The 21,078-nt window shown below is 38.6% G+C and overlaps 2 protein-coding genes across 3 annotated transcripts; one reads left to right on the top strand and one right to left on the bottom strand.

Moving 5' to 3' along the window:
- Positions 1–254: 254 nt before the first annotated feature.
- LOC103995990 (serine/threonine-protein kinase-like protein CR4) lies at positions 255–3,925 on the top strand. The gene is made up of 2 exons (XM_065122700.1): positions 255–2,155; positions 2,258–3,925. The coding sequence occupies exons 1-2, from the start codon at positions 924–926 to the stop codon at positions 3,606–3,608; spliced, it is 2,583 nt and encodes an 860-aa protein (XP_064978772.1). The 5' UTR covers positions 255–923; the 3' UTR covers positions 3,609–3,925.
- Positions 3,926–4,995: 1,070 nt separating this feature from the next.
- LOC103995991 (probable E3 ubiquitin-protein ligase ARI7) lies at positions 4,996–20,043 on the bottom strand. 2 transcript variants are annotated; one of them, XM_009416777.3, is made up of 15 exons: positions 19,658–20,043; positions 18,940–19,064; positions 15,648–15,750; positions 15,439–15,529; positions 14,724–14,896; positions 12,935–13,039; positions 12,755–12,843; positions 11,797–11,904; positions 11,623–11,713; positions 11,432–11,521; positions 10,541–10,588; positions 10,194–10,265; positions 9,979–10,078; positions 9,776–9,902; positions 4,996–5,245 (listed from the first exon to the last, which is right to left on the bottom strand). In XM_009416777.3, exons 1-15 carry the CDS (start codon positions 19,817–19,819, stop codon positions 5,236–5,238), a joined length of 1,494 nt encoding a protein of 497 aa, XP_009415052.2. In that variant the 5' UTR covers positions 19,820–20,043; the 3' UTR covers positions 4,996–5,235. The 2 variants fall into 2 exon arrangements, with proteins under 2 accessions (XP_009415052.2, XP_009415050.2); XM_009416775.3 differs by lacking the exon at positions 4,996–5,245 and adding an exon at positions 5,390–6,021 and having other exon boundaries at positions 19,658–20,042.
- Between the last annotated feature and the right edge of the window lie 1,035 nt (positions 20,044–21,078).

The following is a 21,078-nucleotide window of genomic DNA, read 5'->3' as shown; positions in this document are numbered from 1 at the left end:
ACAGTTCATTGAGCCTCCAGAACAGAGGATTCTTTTCATGCAAACACAACAAGTGGTGCAGAGAGTGCAAAGGAAAGTTGGCACTCACCTTGCTGAAGAATTCGAATTGAAGAACATGTGCGCGCTGATCCAGGCACAGAAACATAGTGCATTTATGTCTCATTAAAATTCCCACCTACGCCTGCCTCCAACCAGGAACTAGTATTTATTGCATTCAATGCTCCCATCCCATCTCCCATCTCCCACGCCCCCCCTCCCCCTCCTCTCTCTCTCTCTCTCGCTCCTCCTGTTGTAGCCCCTTTCATTCGGTGTGTTACCCAAAGCTCCTCACCATTTCCCGACCTCGAGACCGGGAACAGGGAACCACAGAGCCGACCGCTCATGGCATGGGCGAGCCGTCTTCTCAATAGCTTCTTCTTTCCTGTGCCTTGGAGTTGGTCGTCTGATGGTCTTTGCTTGGAGTCGGATGAATAAAAGGAAAGTTAGGTTTTTTGCTTTCCTTTTTGTCCATGGGGCGGATGTATTTGATGGCCTGCTTTCGTCTTTGACCTCGGCGTTCAGATTCTTGCAGGATTTCTAGTGAAAAGGCGGCGCCTTTGGAGTTATCACTTGATGAGTAGTTCCGGATTCCATGTTCGGGTTCTGTTCCCATGTCATCTCGGAAATCGCTGGGATTTTTCGACCGAGTCCTCTCTTTTTTTTCTTGGATGATGTAAGAGATCCGGTTTCTGTTCCACCTGCGATTTTTTTTCCGTCTGATGTGGCTCTCAATCTGCGAAGGATTCGAAGTTGTTGTGGTTTTCCGTTTGGGTGCTAAAAAGGCGCGCTTTTTATGACGCGAAGGTGGTGTTCTACAGTGGTGTGACTGTTCTTGAGGTTGTGTCTCGGTTGCACATTGCCGCCTCCATCTGAGTGCAAGAAAAATGAACTCTGTTAGGTCTGGGTTTCTGATTCAAGCAGCGTTCTTGGTGATGATTTCTGGGTCATCTAATATGGGGGTCTCGGGCCTTGGATCGATGTCCTCCATTGCCGTTTCCTACGGTGAGAATGGCCCGGTCTTCTGTGGTCTAAGCTCGGATGGTTCTCACTTGGTTGCTTGCTTTGGTGCTGATGCTTCCATAGTCTATGGCGCTCCTCTTCGACTCCCCCTCCTGGGTCTCACGGCCGGCGATGGTTTCGTCTGCGGCCTTCTCTTGGACACAGGCCAGCCCTATTGCTGGGGCAGCAACATCTTTGTGAAGATGGGCGTGCCTCAGCCCATGGCGGAAGGCGCGTCCTACTCGGAGATCAGCGCCGGTGACGACCACCTCTGCGCGCTTCGCAAACCGGCCATAGACTCTCGAAAAGGCGCCTCGTTGATCGACTGCTGGGGCTACAACATGACCGCCTCGCACGAATTTGACGGCGCCGTTGCGGCGATCACTGCCGGCTCGGTGTTCAGCTGCGGGATGTTCATCCACAACCGGACGGCATTCTGCTGGGGCGATGAGACCAGCAGCGGTGTGATAAGCTTGACGCCGAGGAACTTGAGGTTCCAATCGATTTCGGCCGGTGGATTTCATGTCTGTGGGATCCTGGAGAACTCCCAGGTCTTTTGCTGGGGAAGGAGCCTGGAGACGCAGCAGTTATCTTTAGGCCATGGAGATGTTAAGATGGTGCCCATGGATCCTATGGTTTCGGTAGCCGGGGGGAGGTTCCATGCTTGTGGAATTAAGAGCTTAGATCACAAGGCTGTTTGCTGGGGCTTTATGCTTCAGAACAGCATGCCACCACCTAAGGATTCAAGGTTGAATGAGATTGCGGCCGGGGACTACTTCACATGTGGTGTTCTTGCGGCGACTTCGCTTAGGGCCGTCTGCTGGGGCACCGGCGTCCCCTGGTCAATTCCGATGGCTGTCTCTCCTGGAATCTGTGCTTCTAATCCTTGCGGCCAGGGGTACTATGAATTCAGTCATACAAGCTTGGGGAATAAAGTCTGCAAGCCAGCAGATTCAAGAGTTTGCTTACCGTGCAGTGTTGGGTGCCCTGAAGGGACATACGAATCCACGCCTTGCAATTTGACCTCAGATCACGGTTGCGAGTTCAATTGTTCCAGTTGTGCTTCAGTCGAATGCTCCTCCTTCTGCTCGTCACAGAAAGAATCCAAGAGCAAAAGGTTGCTCTCTCTTCAAATGCCAATCTTCATTGCAGAAATTGTCTTTGCAATCATCTTTGTTAGCTCAGTCTTCTTAGTCGCATGTCTTTACGCTCGCCATAGGCTGCAGAGCTGTAGGTGTTTGGAGTCTGCAGTGACTACATCGAGAAAACGGACGTATTCTTTTCACAAGGAAATGGTGAAAGTCGGACCAGACTTGGAGGAGCTCAAGATCAGGAGGGCTCAGATGTTCACCTATGGAGAACTGGAGAAGGCGACTAGTGGATTCAGTGAGGAATCACTCGTCGGGAAGGGTAGCTTCTCGTGTGTTTTCAAAGGGGTCTTGAAAGATGGGACTGTGGTCGCGGTGAAGAGAGCCATAAGAGTGTCTGATGTGAAGAAGAACTCCAAGGAGTTCCATACGGAACTCGACCTGCTGTCAAGACTAAATCATGCTCATTTGCTCAACTTGCTTGGATACTGTGAGGAAGGTGGTGAGCGGCTTTTGGTTTATGAGTTCATGGCTCATGGATCTTTGTACCGACACCTTCATGGCAAGGATCTGTGCCTAAGAAAGCGGTTGGATTGGGTTCGTAGGGTGACGATTGCCGTCCAGGCTGCTAGGGGGATAGAATACCTGCATGGATATGCTTGTCCACCGGTAATTCACAGGGACATCAAGTCTTCGAACATTCTCATCGATGAGGAACACAATGCTCGAGTTGCAGATTTTGGTCTTTCTTTGTTGGGTCCAGCAGATAGCAGCTCACCATTATCTGAACCTCCTGCTGGTACTCTCGGCTACCTCGATCCTGAATACTATAGACTTCATTACTTGACTACGAAATCAGATGTATACAGTTTTGGGGTTCTGCTGCTGGAGATTTTAAGTGGTAGAAAAGCAATCGATATGCAATTTGAAGAAGGAAACATTGTAGAATGGGCAGTTCCACTGATCAAAGCTGGGGACATTTCGGCGATTCTGGATCCAGTGCTGAAACCTCCAGCTGACCTGGAGGCTCTCAAGAAAATTGCTGCCATGGCATCCAAGTGCGTTAGGATGCGGGGAAAGGATCGGCTGTCGATGGATAAGGTGACGACCACTTTGGAGAGAGCTCTCGCACTGTTGATGGGCAGCCCGTGCAACGAACAGCCAATCCTGCCTACAGAGGTAGTTCTAGGGAGCAGTAGGTTGCACAATAAAGCTTCACAAAGGTCTTCAAACAGGTCATGTTCGGAGAATGACACTGATGACCAGATTTACGAGTATAGAGCTCCTTCGTGGATCACATTTCCCAGCGTAACCTCATCTCAGAGGAGGAAGTCGTCGGCATCAGAAGGCGATGCGGAAGGGAAGAATTCAGAGGGGAGGAGTTTAGGACATGGGGGGGCAGGGGATGGGTTGAGGTGCTTGGAGGAAGAGATCGGACCAGCATCCCCACAGGAGAATCTGTTCTTGCAACACAACTTCTGAATGGTTCGAATGCTAGAACAATGAACGAATGAACAGAAAATGTAATTAGAAAAGCTCCAAAGTCGCAGCGTCATTTGATTTTTTTTTTTTTTTTTTTGGAATCAAATGCATTACTTTCTTTTTCATGTCTCGTCTTCGAATGGCGAGTTGGATTGCTTTCATGGATGTTCATCGAGAGAATGCTTGGTGTACTTTTCTTACATACTTGCATTCTTGTGTTGTGGTTTCTTAAGGAATTTTTGGACTGAGCACATTGACATCAGATTACTAGCTGATCATCAATGAAGCAAATAAAGTTTTCCATGATTAAAGCTTTATTGAACTGGTTACTGCAATCTAGTCTTAACATATTTGTGGACTCTGTAATGCACAGAGTTTTTTTTGATACAGGAACTGCTTGGCCATTTTATGTTCTATATTTGGAATATCAGATGATGTATGGATATTAGTGAAGACATTTTGTTCCTTGTAGGAAGTATACTACTATATAACATGAACTTGATGACTGGAAGCTGCTCACTCTTTGTGCAACAGGTTCCCCACATAATAGCATCAAACGATCAAAGATCAAAGTAATACAAATGCAAGAAAGGAAAAGAATTGGGAATGCAAAAGAAGAATGATTTTGTTAACCTTTTATCAAATTTTGTTTGGAGTACTGTTTTCCACAAGACTAAACCCACCATTCCCATATTCCTAAAATTTTCTCACTGATCATGTATCCATGTCAAGTCCTTGATGCAAGACAGTTCACCTTCTTTTCAAGCTGTTTGATTGAAATGTATGCTTTTGGACTAAATTTGATATTGTAACAAGATGATGATGATGATGATGATGATGATGATGATGATGTGATGGGCCATTAAAGGACAAACATCAGATCATACTCAATTGTCACCATTTAAATGCTACGTCTCCATGAAGAGGAATCCATCAGCTGCACAGAGAAACCTTCCAGGTTTTGCAAATTGAACAACTTTGAAAACGGAAAATATGCATATATATATGGGATTAGTGTTTCAATTTACGCAACTTTGTCATAGTAATCCAATGCCTAACATGGGAGCAAAAGTCTAGTTAGTTCATCTTTAAATGCCATGTCTCCAACAAATGGACAAACATCATTTAAATGATGATGATGAGGAGGAGGAGGAGGACGTGATGGGCCAACAATGGACAAACATCATATCCAACTCAATTGTGACCATTTAAATGCCATGTCTCCACAAAGACGAATCCATGAGTCAGATCTTTCAACTAAACAGAGAAACGTTACGATTGAACAACTTTGAAAGCAGAAAATTATATATAGAATTAGCGTTTCGATCTACACAACTGTCATAGTGACCTGCACTCATTCGAATGCCTAATATGGGAGAAATTCTGGTTCACCTTTTAAGCTGTTTGATTGAAATCCATGACTTTGAACTAAATTTGACATTGTAACAAAGATGATGCGAGACAATACAAACAATATTGAAGCTGTAATAGAACTGTCATGTACACACTAAAAATGCTGTTGGCATCCATTATAAGAAATATCAGAAAGAGATTGTAGAATGATTTGTGCATCAGACAAGAGGATTGGATCTTTTCTTGGATTAAGGTCTGGAAGGTGCAACAAGTATCAGCTGATCCTGAACATGATCAAATATTTTGCTCAGTAACACACAGGTTGACAATAAAATGAGGAACCAACAGGTGTTATTCTCGATAATGGAACAATCACGCTTGCAAAGCAAAGATCGGTCCCACAGGTAAAGCTGCCACAGAGCAAAAGGTTGCTACAACAATCATGAATACATTGGCATGCTGAACTTTGCTCAACTGAGCAGCATAAGGAGGTAAAAATATATACAAAACGGACGAGTGTCAAGGTACAACAAACAAGCAGAACACTACATAAAGAGGCAGCAGATCATGGTTTTTTCTTTTTTAAATCTTATGCTCTAGGTCTATTTTCCCACCGGGTTATTCTCCTACTTCAGTGGCAAGATATTTTAACCTAAGGTAATATAAATAGCTTCTTGCCAACATTGCAGATATGTATTGTTTCATCATAGACCAAAGGAACAGGCTCAAGGGCAAACTTTACAGAAAAATTGCAGCGGATGGTCTATAAACTGGGCTGGACTACCTGTGATGCTCACACATATGGCATGTGTTAGTGGACTTTGGGTTGGCAAAGGTGCAGTGGTCGCAAGACCAGAGATTGCCATCGTCCATGCTGCGGCTGGGAGCACCGGCTGCAGAGCTTGTCCCAGATGGTTTGATCTTGCCACTTTTACTTTTGTTGCCCAAAATTTTCGAGCTTGAACTCTTGCTACATGTGGCTTGGCTGTTGGACGAACCAACGTCCTCCAACCCAGTCTCCAGGGCTTGAACAAGATGCTCGAAGTAGTTCCTAGTTACGCTGGGTGGCACAAATACTAATATGAATGAAAATTATGCCAAAATGCAGATGACAAAACCATGCAGAGTAAAGGCATAATGTGTAGCTATATACAAGGGAAAGGGCTAGCAAAAAACAAAAATGAAATGCTTAAGGAATGAAATCAACAAAAAATTTGATTGGACAAGAGATCTAACACTTTGCTGATTGTTAGATCCAATCTGTTTAACAAAGGAGCAAGGTGGGGTCAAGTTTCTGGCTCAAGATCCATTTTCAACTTCTCAAACTGCAATAAATAGAACCCTTCCAGATCAGTTTGACAATCACCATCCGGAAAGTTCTGCTTAACCTTGAACATGAGCCACCAATTAGTTAAGATCAGAGTTGAGATCTTCCAAGCAGACCAACGGAACAAATTGACCAGGAAATATAAAAATGTCAGTGATGAATATTGATTTCAGATGAATCATTCCCACCTAACCTGAGCCTGAACATGGGCCACCACTGAGTCAAGGTTTTCCCACCTAACCAGTGTAATAAATTGTCAAAGCAAAATTGATAAGACAGCAGACACGTATTGGTTACACATCAATGTCTCCCCTTAGACAATAGCTAAGGTCGCCAACTCAAGATATTGATCAGGCAAATTTGGTAATAAAGTTACCCCTCTAGACAATAACTTAAGGTCAACAACTCAACAAATATTCACCAAATCTCAATATATCAGAAAGGAGGTCAATTTTCAAATCTATAAAACATGATTCAGTAAGTGTTATGTTATATTTCAGTCCCAGGAACCTAAATTTGCATTGTGAATGAATACCAAGTGCAGCAAATGTGGCAGCAAAAAATATTCACAACCTTTCTCAGGCATTAGGCTTCCCGAACTGGTCTACCACTTCAGATAGTTAATCTCATGAAGAATTCTTAAGAACTTCTAGTGAGGTACCAATGAAAATGCAACCAGGTTAATTGTTTACTATTTGTATAATTTATAACATCAAATGTTAATCTACCAAGTTGTATGCCTACACTTGACAAACAACTAATTATCAATAAGAAACCTTCAGAAATTTTAGTTGTATTACTTCAAATTGAGGCATAAGTGAACAAGCATAGAACTAATTGCACTATAATTATGGAATGATGCTGCAATCTACATTAAAGGGTTAATTGCAAAACCTAGAAATCATCAGTTCATACAATCACAATATCATAAAACATTGCAGAGAAAGAATTTTAAAGAAAGCCCTGTAACCCAAAAACACCAAAAAAAAAGACAACTAAAAATTTTCAACAAACCCTTTCCTAATCAACTAGAACTTTCTACCGCAACTTCAACAGATATTCACATCAGTGGATGTATTATCCAATTTAATAGTTATAATTTGTGATTTTCTAGATCTTCCCTCCTTACCCATATGAAGCAGGGATTACTCCATACCAGTGGCACCTCTACAGATTGCTATTTCATGGATTGTAAAGACTATTATCACAATCAATATAAACACCTCACTAGTCCCCAACAGTCAGTATTTGAGTTTCTGTTATTCACGTCCAGCATGATGCCAAACTGATTGGACTTCAACTCCAATGCCTACATTTTAATCCATAAAAAGTTGAAACTAATCCAATGTTGTCAAAAGGTGCTTGGGCAAGGCCAAGCATGGTCCAAGTGCCTCAATGGGGTCCCGCAAGGCACCTTGAATTGTGCACCACCTAGGCAAGCCCCTTAGTTGGAGCAATTGGCATCCAAAGAACTCACCTAAACTAGCTTTGGTACTCAACACTTGACCAGCCTGACCCAACCTCACCGTGCTTGGTTCATGAGACAACCCAGAATCACATAAGCCCAATGGTGCCCCATGTGACTTGGTTTAGTGCCCAGCCCACACGCATGGACCCGTGCAACTTCACCCAACTGTCACGGACAAAACTGTAAACGGGATGTTTGATGCAATGCTCATGTATGTCCGTGTCTTTCAGTTTTATTCATGCTTTGCACAACATGTAAAGGGTTGGCAGTAGGCTTAGCAGCCCCATTTTGGTTGGTTTTGGTGACCGTCTTAGGCATGCAAACAAAGGTTGTGTCATGTGGGCACTTGTAGAGATTTCGATCTATAGTAGACCATTTTCGACCCTTTGTTGTGCAGCCGTTCAAAGCTTGTGAAATCTGTTTGTAATTTGCATTGATTATGAAGTGTTTGCCAAAATGATTGCTTGTGGATGCTAAGTGAAATGTTTTCTCTAACCCGTTTTCTCTTTTGTAGATCCTAAGGGACCATAGAAGGTTTCGGGGAGGCTGATCTTTACGGACAGACACGCAAGGGTGCCGCACGAGTTAAGCAAAACCAGCTTAAGTGTGTGAACAACGGAATAAGACGTGCTCCCCAAGTTCACATGCAATCCCAATTTTACCTCTTCCAGTGGGAGCCCAACTCATGCGAACCCAACCTTGCACCTCATTGAACCTGGTTCAATGCCAAGCACATGCTTAGGGACCCATGTGCATATTTGATATCGCTTCGACATGGTTAGTTGAACTTCATATAAGCTCCCCCTCCCCTTATACTGTCGGGCCTTAAACCCTAACCTCAACCTAATGTTCTGCCATAGACATCTTTGTTGACCCATCCATCAATCTTCAACCATACTGACCTTTCATCGTGTCAATCTTGCACTGTCATCAATACATATCTTCTTCACTTCCCTCCTCTTTCCTCCTATCACACAGGGGCTCAATCACTACCGTCGCCCTATTTCCTCATCTTCTCTCCCATCCAACCTCTCTTCTAAGAGATCAAACCCCTCCATCTTTGAATATATCAACATATATGTAAAAGAGATAATATTCACATAACTTTTGATACAAAGAATAGTAGATAATTACTCATAATAATAGGTGAAAACCCACTAAGGTATTATGTCCATTTTATTGTGGACTGAGAATTGGTTTGGGCTAGACGACATGGGCAGGGTCCCTAAAGCTTGTTGTGAATCACAATTTATGATGGACTAAGAATATGTTTCCAATACCCCATTGGCACTGTGGGGTAAGCTCTTAAAGGCACTACTGGTATTCTTAACAAAAATCTCATTATCAAAAAACATAATTGGAAGTGGTAAGGAAGGGAGGAGTTGACACCTCTTTGCTTTTTTTTCTCCCTTTCATCTTCTTCTCTTTCCTCTCGTCCCCTTCCCACTTTCTGCAGGCTGAATATTAACGCTGCTATTCTCCCCATCTTCCCTCTTCCAGACTGGTAGATGTGTGAGTTTCTTTTATTCTATTAAGTGGATATGGACAAATTTAATCATCATTTTGTCAATTGATTCTTCTATAAATGGTTAGAGACATTTATTTTGATGTTCTAGTGATAATCATTTGAATATGCAATGATATAAAACTCATATTTAATTGAAGTTCATTTTTTTAAATGGTAATCCTTATTCTTAATTATATTTTTATAATTTTTATAAGATAAATGCCTTGCTTTGCTCGGCGAGTGCCTAGAACCTTGAGCAATTTAGGACCTTGGTTCCTCCTTTTTGCATCGAGCATTTTTGACAACATTGGATTAACCCACAATCTAAATTAGTGATTTTTTTTATCAATATAAAGATGTCAACCTCTCAAGATAATCGACTATCAGAACAAAAAAAGAAAACTCTTCTTCTTACTATAATTCACCAAGCCATAATATTGACTTACCTGGGTGATGGACATAAATACTAAAATCTATATTGACTTATCATGCAAAATGTGAGATAAAGTTACCTAGTGAGTCCAGCTAACTTGGTCCGGAAGTCATTGAAGTCCTTCATAGGAGATTCTGCATCAAGGTAAACTTGGAGCTCCTTCTCTGCACATTGATGAAGGCGTTCCAAACCAGACTCAGCCTCACCTGAAAATAGACAGATAAAATTCTGTGAGAAAAACATATGATTTGCAGCTACACTGGGAGATAAACAAGTCCATACCTTGTAGATATTCAAAGAACTGTCTCTTGGAATGTTCTTGCTCTGGAAGGTAATAACCATAGGCATATGTCCACTTCAGGACTCGTCGACACTCCACTATCTGCATATTGATTGTTGAAACAAATGAGAAGAAAGATGAGCACCATAGCAAAACTATTAAAAAAGTAAAAACATATCGATTAGAACAATGATAGTGTTTCTAGCATGAATCTAACCTGTAACCAGGCTTCTATTATGAACTTGAGCTGGGATTCAGGTTGACTTTGCCTATCACTTAGCTTCTCAAGCTGCAAATTGAAAGAAGCAACCAACAAGTGCACTCTGATTAGTGTTAACACAACTAATTGTCTTACATTCAATTGGAGGCATTATAACACCACTGGCTTTGGCATCCTTCACCATTGATAATCCAAAGTCTCTATTAGATATCTAATAAAAACTAAATATGATCCATGAGGTCAATTTCATAAAAGAGGTTATTTTATGACTTATTAAGAGAACTGAAAAGTCTATCAATACTGTAGCTGACAACTACCAAAAGAAATCTTAGATGGCTCTGTACCTTTTCATTTTGCATACTGTGAAGATCTGCCAGTGCCTTCTGCCTCGACTGCAAGTTTTGGAACACATTGTTATGGTTAGTTGAAATTTTCTCGAAGGAACAACTTATGCAAGTTTTGGAATACAAACTAATCTTCATAATGCATGTAGTTAGCAAGTTTTCTGATAAACAGGTACTATGCCAAATTAAAACACAGAATTATTTTTGAATATTGAAAAAACATAGTTAATGTAGTCATAAGCTGAGAAAACAAGGGGTGTAATAGTTAATGTAGTCATTATCCGAGAAAACAAGAGGTGTAAATAAACAAAATTCATCAAGTTGATAATACATAAAATCTAACTGAAGAGATCTATAGATTGATCAATGATTAGTTTCTATTACAAAAACCACATCAAGGTGGATCAGATGGATTTCTTAAGCCATGTAATCTTTTAGAACATTAGCTTTGATTCTCGTAGGTTACATATTTATTGTATGATCAGTTTAAAAGTTGATCCATTTTGGTCACCAACAAGCAACTGATTAGTTACTGACCCAGGCTGATCGACCAAATGAACAGCCCAACAACTGGGCAGTGATAAGCAAAGGATTGACTAGCCAACAATCATCTGCCAATAAGTGATCTGTTGGTCACCCAAACAACTAAAAGCACAGAAACAACTGAGATGATTAATCATATATTTTTTTATTAGTCTCATGATAAGTTACTGTCTTTTTTTAAAGTCTTTCAAAAAGATGCTTTCCAGATTCAGCTACTTAAAGGTAACCATATGTGTCCTACAACAAAAAATAGATCACAGTATCGGTGACTAATAGATGCTATAAAGGAAAAAATCAATTTCAAAATTACATCCTAATGAAAAGGATGGAAGAGTTGAAAACACATACTGATTGATTGGTAGCCCAGCGCTCATAATAATGTGTGTATCTCTCAAGAGAATTTTTAGCCATTTCTCTCCTCCTTTCAGATTCATCATACTGCAGGTATTTATATATTTGATAAGGATGTGACTGATCACTATGATTGTTGAATTCTAAACACTCTACTGTCTATAGCATTAGAAAATCACTAATCATACCGCTCCTTCCTGTTTTGCTGCTTCGTAGCGATTACAAGCATAGAAACCACCAGTCCTCTCACCGTGCTCTGACCATGATCCAAGACATAACCTGCAAGAACAATTAAGGCATATAAAAATTGCAAATAAAAAAAACAGCCGCCATGGAATACTTATGAAGTAGAGATATAATACCAGCAAAACTCAAATTTACAAGGAGGTGTGCATGTTATATGCATGCATCCCTGGTTTTTCTCAATTGGACGTTTGCACTTTGGACAAGGCTTTGAGTTTGCTAGTATCCTGGACACGAAGTAATAGAAATATGATTAACACATGATAATGATCATAATCAAAAGAGACTTCACTATCTTCATATTTTTCAACTGCAATGGTCTCTGAACATGAGAGCAAAAGAGAAAATATATTACAATGGACAAAAAGGGATTTTTGGCATGGTTTCAACTTTCAACATGAGTTTTTCTAAGCCAAGTTGTTTTGCCTATTTCTAAACCCTCTCATTGGGATAGCGATCTGTAATGTGAAGTCATTTGACTGAAGATAGCATATTTATAAGTAGCACTTACAAAGCAGATTGAGAATAAATAGGACAATAAAGGCTTCTATTTAGGGCTTCATTAACAAAACTATCCTATCAGCTCTCTTGATGTAATGCCATTCCTTTGAGCTTTCAATCTGGTTATATTTGTACGTGTTATAGAACTATTGAGCAGTATGGAGACTCATAAACACTGAACCAAATCAGCTCATGCTCCAAAAGTATCTATGTTCTGAACAAGCATGCCTGTCTTCTGTCATTAAACAATTGTCACATGGTTGGTACATGACAGTGCAGCATGAAATCCCACATGGTATGCTGGCTAGGTGCAACATTTGCTTTTAGTTGGCAACACGATTGTACAGCAGCCATATAGTATTAACACAAAAAGTATATATTAACTACAGAAATTTAAACATAATAAGCACAATTGGAATCATACTGCATAACATATTATCAAATTAAACTGAACCTGAAGTACGAAATAGAAAAATACCACATCCTTAAGTAGACTACAAAAAATTCACAGCTGACATTTTAATACTAATAGTAAGAGCTAAGAACGAAAGATAACAATTATCAATATTACAATACCAATTCATATTTTCAGATTCAGCACTGTTCTTCAAGATCCACTTTGCTACTGTGACACAATCGACCGGTCGATGAGCTTCCTCAGTGCACTGAACATTTTAATTTATATCTCAGAATGTTAAAAAAAAAGTAAACATACTCTTATTAAGATACATAACTTGTCCCTCAAGGGATACTCACATTCCAACAGAAGTTATATGAGCAGCTGCAGCAAATATCATAGTTACCACTGCCTATAACAAACTCCACGGCAAACTCACAACCAGGAGCTGGACACCATTTTATCTATAAAACAAAATAAAGAAATGAAAGTTAAATTGTGAAGAATATGACAGAGTGGATACTGCTTCCTGAAAACCTCATGTAACAAATAGTTTGCAAAAACAAAGAATTATTTGCAACAAATTATCAATGAAAAATATATAGAATTTCAAAAGACCTAAACAAGCCAAGTTAAAATAAATATTTAACATTAAAAAATAGAGAAAGGAATTAACAATAGAACAAACAAAAATCTAGCAAACTACAACTCACAATCACTTAAGGGCATAAGTTACCTCATTGATCACTTGGCTTGATTCTAAGAAAAACTTGACATTAAATGCAACAAGATTGTGCACTAGTCTATTTTGTTTTGAATATCTAAGAGAAGTGCAACGTGCATTAGGAAAATAATTGCTGTTCCACTACAAGGTCAGCTACAGCGCTGTTTCCCCACCAACAGCATCCACCTACCTCTAACAAACAAATAAACAAAAAGTGTATAAAGGAAACCTTAAAATTATATATCTCCATAGAAAAATATAGTTATACTAAAGTGTTAACAATGTAGGAAAAAAAATTAGGAGCTCAGAAAACATGGCTAACAGCACAAAAAATCCCATCAGTGGATGTTTAATAAAAAATTTGACCTTGGATCGAAGTTAAAGTTTTCCAACAAAATGAATGCCCCTTCCAAAATATTTATACTATTGCTGTTCCACCAATAATCTACCAAGAATTTAGAGGCAAAAAACATCATAATAGATGGTTTAATCAGCATGTTAAAAAACAAAATAACAAATTTTAATTTATTTTTTTATCAAACTTCTGCCGGAACAGATCATCCTTAAGGGGTTTGCTCAAAAGCATATATTATTACCCGAGGTTTTAAAAACCCCATCCATACTGAATTGTGCAGGTCAGTATTTACTTGTCCGATAGCCAATAGCAATAAGGACACAGACCTGGCGATCACATCCGATGTGGTATGGTACCATGACTACCATCTATTATTCTATATTGACTGGTAAGCTCATCATACTACACTCTTCGGGCAGTAAACAGGCCAGTGCCAGCACTCATATCTTTTTCTTTTAAATGACAGCTCAATTATCTCTAATTATTTTTTAAATAATGATGGCTCCCAATTCTCTGTCCATCTGTCTATTTTTCTCACTCTTTCTCTTCTTCCCTTTCTCTTTCTCTCCTCTACGACCTCCTCCTCCCTGCATCAACACCTTCCACTCTTTCCACTGTGTCCCTGCCGTCACCGCCTCTTCCCTGTCATGTTGTCACCACCTCCTTCTCCTCCTACCATTACACGTCACCACTTCCTCTCTGCCTCTTTCTCTGCCCCCTCCTTAACCTATGGCCTTCTCTTCCTCCTCTTTCTCCTCCACCTCCTCCAGCTGAACCCAAACAGTCAACTAGGGGGTGTACTGACACACAGTATGCCCAACCGTACAAGTACCATATTGGTCGAATCAAATATTGGTATTGATATCAAAATTGGGTGGTCTGCATGCCACTTCACACTCGAACTAGTAAATATCAGCTGGTACATACCGAATGAAGCAAAATTGATTCCCTGATTCACTCTTTCTAATTCAGTTATCGGCAATTCGGCATGAGTATAATACAAGAAAGATACCAAAATGAATATGAACCAGTACATCCTCAAATAATTAGTGCTGCATGCTGCATGTACCTTTCTATTATCTTCAACATAAGATCTAAGAAGATAACGTGAGTACTTCTCTTTATCTTCATCAGTAGCCAATAGCTCAACTATGTTTTGACCAACAGCAGCACTACAAGAAGGATCAGGGCATCTCAACATTAAGCACCCAGGGCCATCACTTATTGATGTACTAATGTAACCTGCAAGTTGAAAGTGTAAGATCAACCATCAAAAGATTAGAATAAAAATGCAAATGAAAACCCAGCATTCAAAAGCCTCTAAAGGAATGTTCAGTCATGAAGTTAACATTTATAAATGCTTCATGAACAAAAAGAGGGTGCAAAATGCAATTTTTCCATCAGCATATTTGTAAGAACGTTAATTCACTTGTAGTGCAGAAAGGGTCTGAAGAAATTAAGCTTATCATTTTACTACAGACATTTTACAAGATGCAGGATATATAAAGTGAAATTTAAATAGCTATCAACCTAGCACTAGAATCTGTGATGAAAAATTGTAATATTTGATCATTTGTTAGATGTGACTTTATACTTAAGTCACATGGAATATGCATATGACAAACAGTCAATTGGCATTGCTCTGAGGTTCATATGACCGTTCAAATTTAAGAAAAATGCCTAATCTTAAAATCTTGTACAGAAATATATCATCTAATTTCAAAAGTGAAGCAAATGCAAACCTTGTTTACAAAGCTACTAATAGCTTATCATAATTAATATACCTCTCCAACAAGCCCAACAAAAGGGATGACCACAAGAAGCAGAGTTCATACAGTCACGAGGATAATTTTCAAAACAAATCCCACAAGTGAGCTGCCACCAACAAAGTTAATTCATAATTAGGGAAAATTAATCAAAAGTAAATAGTAAATAGTTCATATGAAGGCCTAAAATCTCCCAAGAAAGATTACTAGTATGAGAATGAAATTACTTCTCTAGCGTTCGGCATTTCCACTGGCTTCTCCAACAAACCAACAACCTTTCGAACACGTTCTTCATCTGCAAACCATTCATCATGCACCCTGCTAATGCTCCTGCATGCTCAAAATACACAAACAAAATCAGATGATCAACACAAGGATAAATTGAATGAAGTCGGCAATAAAGGAAATAGATGTTATATAACATAATCCTGAATTACTACTTCAGGATAGTACTGCAACTACCATAAGAAAAATCCTCTTTCTCATTGATACAGAATAGAAATGATAATGATAAAAACATTTCATATGATGCAGAAATGTCAATCAATATACCCAATAAAGAATTTTCACAATAATTTCACATAGGTTGCATACATATTTGCTTCTCCAGTTGGAAGAAATGTTTTGAAAACTTCAACATTCCTATCACATACATCAAACTACAAGGAGTTCAACATCCTCAAAGTACTAATTATACAAATGATCATAATGTATAATCTCTATAATAATTGAGATAGGACCTTTATGCCTGTAATTTGTCCCTGAAGACAAACCAAACAACTGTAAGTGGAACTATAGAATAAGATCAAATCACAAGATGATCATAGAAAGTCAATCAGCTTTTAGTGAAACTGGGTTAAATCTCTGATTTTGCATGAAAATCATAGTTTGTTGTCACTGTGTCAGAAGAGATGGAAATAAGAGGTCTAGATATATGACATGTACTAATAATGTTGCTTCAACGTTTTGTCATAAGGCCATCCAAACAAGTAACCAACCTACACAAACAAGTGAGTCAAAATTAGCATCTTTAAAGCCTCGAATAAGCATCCCAAGTGAGATGTTCCCAATGAAATGTAAATATGACATGAAACTGTAACTTGAATGATTACTGATATACTTCTCCTTAATCATATGACAAACAACCAATTGTAATCGGTAATGTAATGGGCAAAAAGGGCAAACCTAATGTACCAGACTTCAGCCAATGAAGGGTTCGAGAAGGGTAATGAATACAATCTTACCTCTACAAGTAGAGAAGCTATCTATCTGACACGAACCATGAGCCCTCAAGATGCAATGGAGCAGCTCAGTTGTACCAAGGCTTGCCCTCATAACTAATAAACTAATATTCATGCAATCTAACCATCGAATTTACTTTTCCCTTCTCAATTTTTAGTTCATGTGTTTCATTTTAAACAGATTCACTTACACAAAGTTTATAATCTTGGAATCTTTTTCTTATTTTTAATTTTGTAATAGTATTATGAAATAGATAATTAGTGGGTATAGGAATCTCAATACAGGTTACCCGCATGAAGACATGAAGACAGGTTGTTTATGGCCTTGTACAATTGACCAAAAATAGCTCAGGTGGGTGCTGTGTTGATGTAGTGAAGCCTGAAGATGTCCACCAAATGTAGATTGCACTTGCCTGGCTAGCACTTGGGCAACTTGTACCTTGCCATCCTATCTTGGTAGGGTAACCTGAACAATACTGAACTCAACCAACCTAAAACCATCCTATCATACCAATTTCCAATTATACCCTACGGATGGCAGAGAAAACCAGACAAAAGGAAAAAATCCAGGGCATAAGCATATGGAATTAACTTTACATACGCCCCTAAGATTTGCATAGAACAGGTCATAGACATGGTTTTCGTGAAGACTAACCCGTTGGCCTGGACAGTCTGCATGGCTACAGTGTAATAATGTATCATCGGAAAATGATCCACATTGAATATCCAAAAAAGCTCCTTCTTAGGGTATTCAAGATGAAACTATCATGCAGAAAGACAAGAATTAGGTGACGAGAGGTTGGACAACATTACTTTTTCCCAAAGGTGGAATATTATTAACCTAAATAAACTCAAAGTAAAGACAGAAAAAAAAAAATTGAAAAGCCATCATAGAGAATCATATCACAAGCTACAATTTTTTTCCACTATTCCAGTGTTGCCGAAGATGGAGAAACATATTCATAATTTCATATCACAAGCTACAATTTTTTTCCACTATTCCAATGTTGCCTTTAAACTTCATAGATCAGACACTTGCATAAACGCCCACATCTGACTCCTATTTTTGTACTTTATATAATTATCTCGTTAAAATTGATGATTCACAAGATTGATTACTTAATCCTGAGAATTCTGTCATGATGAATGTGGCACAAACATAAAGCAAATAATCAAGTACAGAAAGAAAACAACTATTGAATCCTTGGACAAACCAACAAACTACAGAATCTCTGAAAGTACAATAATTCTTATGAAATTTAAATCTTTAATTCCCATAGATCTTTATTGTAATCTAGATTCAAGGCAAAATCTACTAGATTAGCCTCATACGGCTATAAAGAGACGTGATCACTATAAAGCGATATCATTTGAATTAGAATTAAAAAATAGTAATATATAAAAAGGCATTATAAATTTAAAAAAACAAAACAAAGATTGAATTTGGATGTCGCATAAATCTAAATCTTCTAACAAACAAATATATTTAACAGAATATAAAAGGTTACCAAATCATGACTTGCTTGGCGTAAATACTAATACAGAATAACAAAATATTGACTTGAATATTACAGTTTCCAGATTCTGAAAACATCTCAGAATAATGCATTTTGGTTAACACTATATGTGTCTGTTGTAGATATGCAAACAATCAAACTGAACTTCTTACAGCTGATTTAGGACTGCAAAAATTGCCCTTGTTAATCCCTCCCAAGGCATCTAGATGTCTATGCATGAATCTTTGATTATTGATACATCAACAATATTAAGTCATAGTTCCCATAATAAAGTATAGGAAAACATCATCAAAGAACATTAGCTATTTCTATTAAATCCAATTTGATAAACAATCTCCAAATCAAACTACTTATTTAGCAAGATGACATCTACAACTCTACAAAGAATGATTGTCGTGCCAGCCTGCACATGGACTATGTTGACACATCATGGGTGTATGAATATATAGTCTCCAGTGTAAAGTCAAGAACTTGTCACAGCATCAAAACGCAAGGGAGAGTTGCAGAGATGGCCTAACACAGTGTGGCACAGCATAATGGCACACAACACACAGTGCAAACCTTGGGCTGGGCAGCTCAGCAACCCTAAATAATTTTTTCAATGAGAAACAGAGAAATTGGTAGAAGACACAAATCAACTCAAGCAATTTAATAACTTTTCATGCCCTCAAATGGTGGCAGTGAAGAATAGGTAAGCCAGAAATGTATGAACTGAACAGAATGCACAAAGAAATTTTCATTCTACAAATAAACTATCATACCAGTTATAATGACGAAGAAGGATGCATGCTGCATATCTTGGTATTGAAAGTACAGTAGATACTCTACTAATATCTTCCTCCTGATGTTGCCGAATATCAGCCTCACTCAGAATAGTATAGTTTTGCTGAAAACAGAAAAGTTCTGGCAACATTAGATGACAATGATATGTTCCTACCTAATAAAATTTCTTAAAATACAAGTTGACTCATTCCAAAAAGAACTACATTATAACTTAGAAGAATTTCCCAAACATTACCAAAAAACAAACGCTAGTATTCCAAAAAGCCATTTTTTCAAGCTCAAGTACTCCAGAAAGCCATTATAACAGCATGCGTGTTCGGTCATGTTACCTGTCTTGCGTAAGGCCTGGGTGAGCTTAATATGCTGTAAAACAATGAATATAAAGTATGACACTGCATGTTCAACTGCATATACCAGGGGCCACATTCAAGATCTATACATGAAGTTGTTATATCTAGGATTATGATTCACCTATTACTATTACACCTAAGGTTTAAACTCTCAACCCAGTTCTTATTTCAACACCTTGTTGGACCGGCACGCTACCCGTACGCAATCCTAGGATACCACGTAACAGCAGCTAATTTAATTCCTACACGCATCAAATCCAGCCCAAAGGTGACCACGCCACCAAAATCACCAAAACGAGTGCAATAGAAAAGGAAGGAAAAAGATAACTATATAAGACTCTTTCACCTGCTGGCGAGAGGTGATGTCATCGGAATCATCCGACTCGTTGTCGCCGAAATCATAGTGGGCGTCCCCATCGTCGCTGCCCATCCCCGTGTCCCCGCTGTAGAAATCGTCCTCCACCGACTCCAGATCGTTCGCGTCATGCATATCGTCCTCCGAATCCATCCCCTCAACCCACCGCCAAACCCCGCGCCCCAGGCGCCCCAGAAACCCTACAATTCCGGCGGAGCGGGCGATTGCGCGTCGAATCGGGAGGATCGGGGACCGAATCGGGGAGGAGGAGGAGGCGGAGGAGGGGAAGGGTCGGGCCGCGAACGCAAGAGGGTAAAGGGCGATTGGATTTGGAGTCGTGTGTGGGGGTTTCGTAGTGATGGATTCTCACTTTCCTAGGGAGGCATCTCTTCGCCCTTTTATACGGGTGGAGAAAGCGGAATGACGGGGTTGAAACCGTGAAAGATAATTTGGTAATTACATTAATGCAAATATATATATTAAATCGGAAAAATATTAATCTCACTTACATTTTATTTTTAATTTCTCTCATGAGTATGGGTTATTATTACAAATCAATAAATAATAACTTTATATTTAATTATCTTATAATTACAATCATTGTATATGTCAGTAATAGTATCATTTTTATTGATACAGTACAGATATATAGAGCTCAATTATGCCGTCTGATATTATCAAATTAAATAATAATTTAATACAAAATTAATAATATTATATAATTTTTTTTTATTGTGATACCATCTTAATAATTTTTCTTTCTATTAGTTTGTGCTATTTTGATATTTTATGATTTGGCAAATCGCTCTCATGTTTATTTATCGTTAATTCTTTTTTACACTTTACATGTCTATTACAACTCGATTATCGTTAATTCTTCTTTACATTTATCGTTAATTCTCAGGTATATCTTTCAGATCGAAACTCGATTAAATTCATAAATACTTACGTGTGATAATTAACATGAGTAATATTTATTACATATTATTTCATATAGAAATGGAGCTAAATTTGTAAAAAAAATCATTAAACTTGATGTGAATCAAACACAAATATTGTAATTATAAACTCAGGCCATCTTTGCGTTGAAGGTTATTCTTTCATGTTTTTTAACACTAATATTAACTTAGAATGGAAATCAATTTGATGAACTCTCGATCAAAGTTCTTGGTGTTCTTAGAAAATTAGAGGTGTAAAATTGCATTTTGTAAAATTCCATTGTGTATTCGTCTGTTTGTTTGCTTATAGTTAATTTGTGTTCATAGTGGTTATCATTAAATAGTTTAAATATCTATAATTCCTTATGATAAACTCAACTCGTTTTTTTGTTAATATCTATTATTACTTTTTTAATATATACTATTAGTTATTGTACAGCAATAAATTGTGCAGTAATAGAATGCAATTCATGT

Source organism: Musa acuminata, chromosome BXJ2-8, assembly GCF_036884655.1.
Source record: "Musa acuminata AAA Group cultivar baxijiao chromosome BXJ2-8, Cavendish_Baxijiao_AAA, whole genome shotgun sequence".
Taxonomy (NCBI): Eukaryota; Viridiplantae; Streptophyta; class Magnoliopsida; order Zingiberales; family Musaceae; genus Musa; species Musa acuminata.
This window is presented reverse-complemented; position numbering and strand designations above follow the sequence as displayed.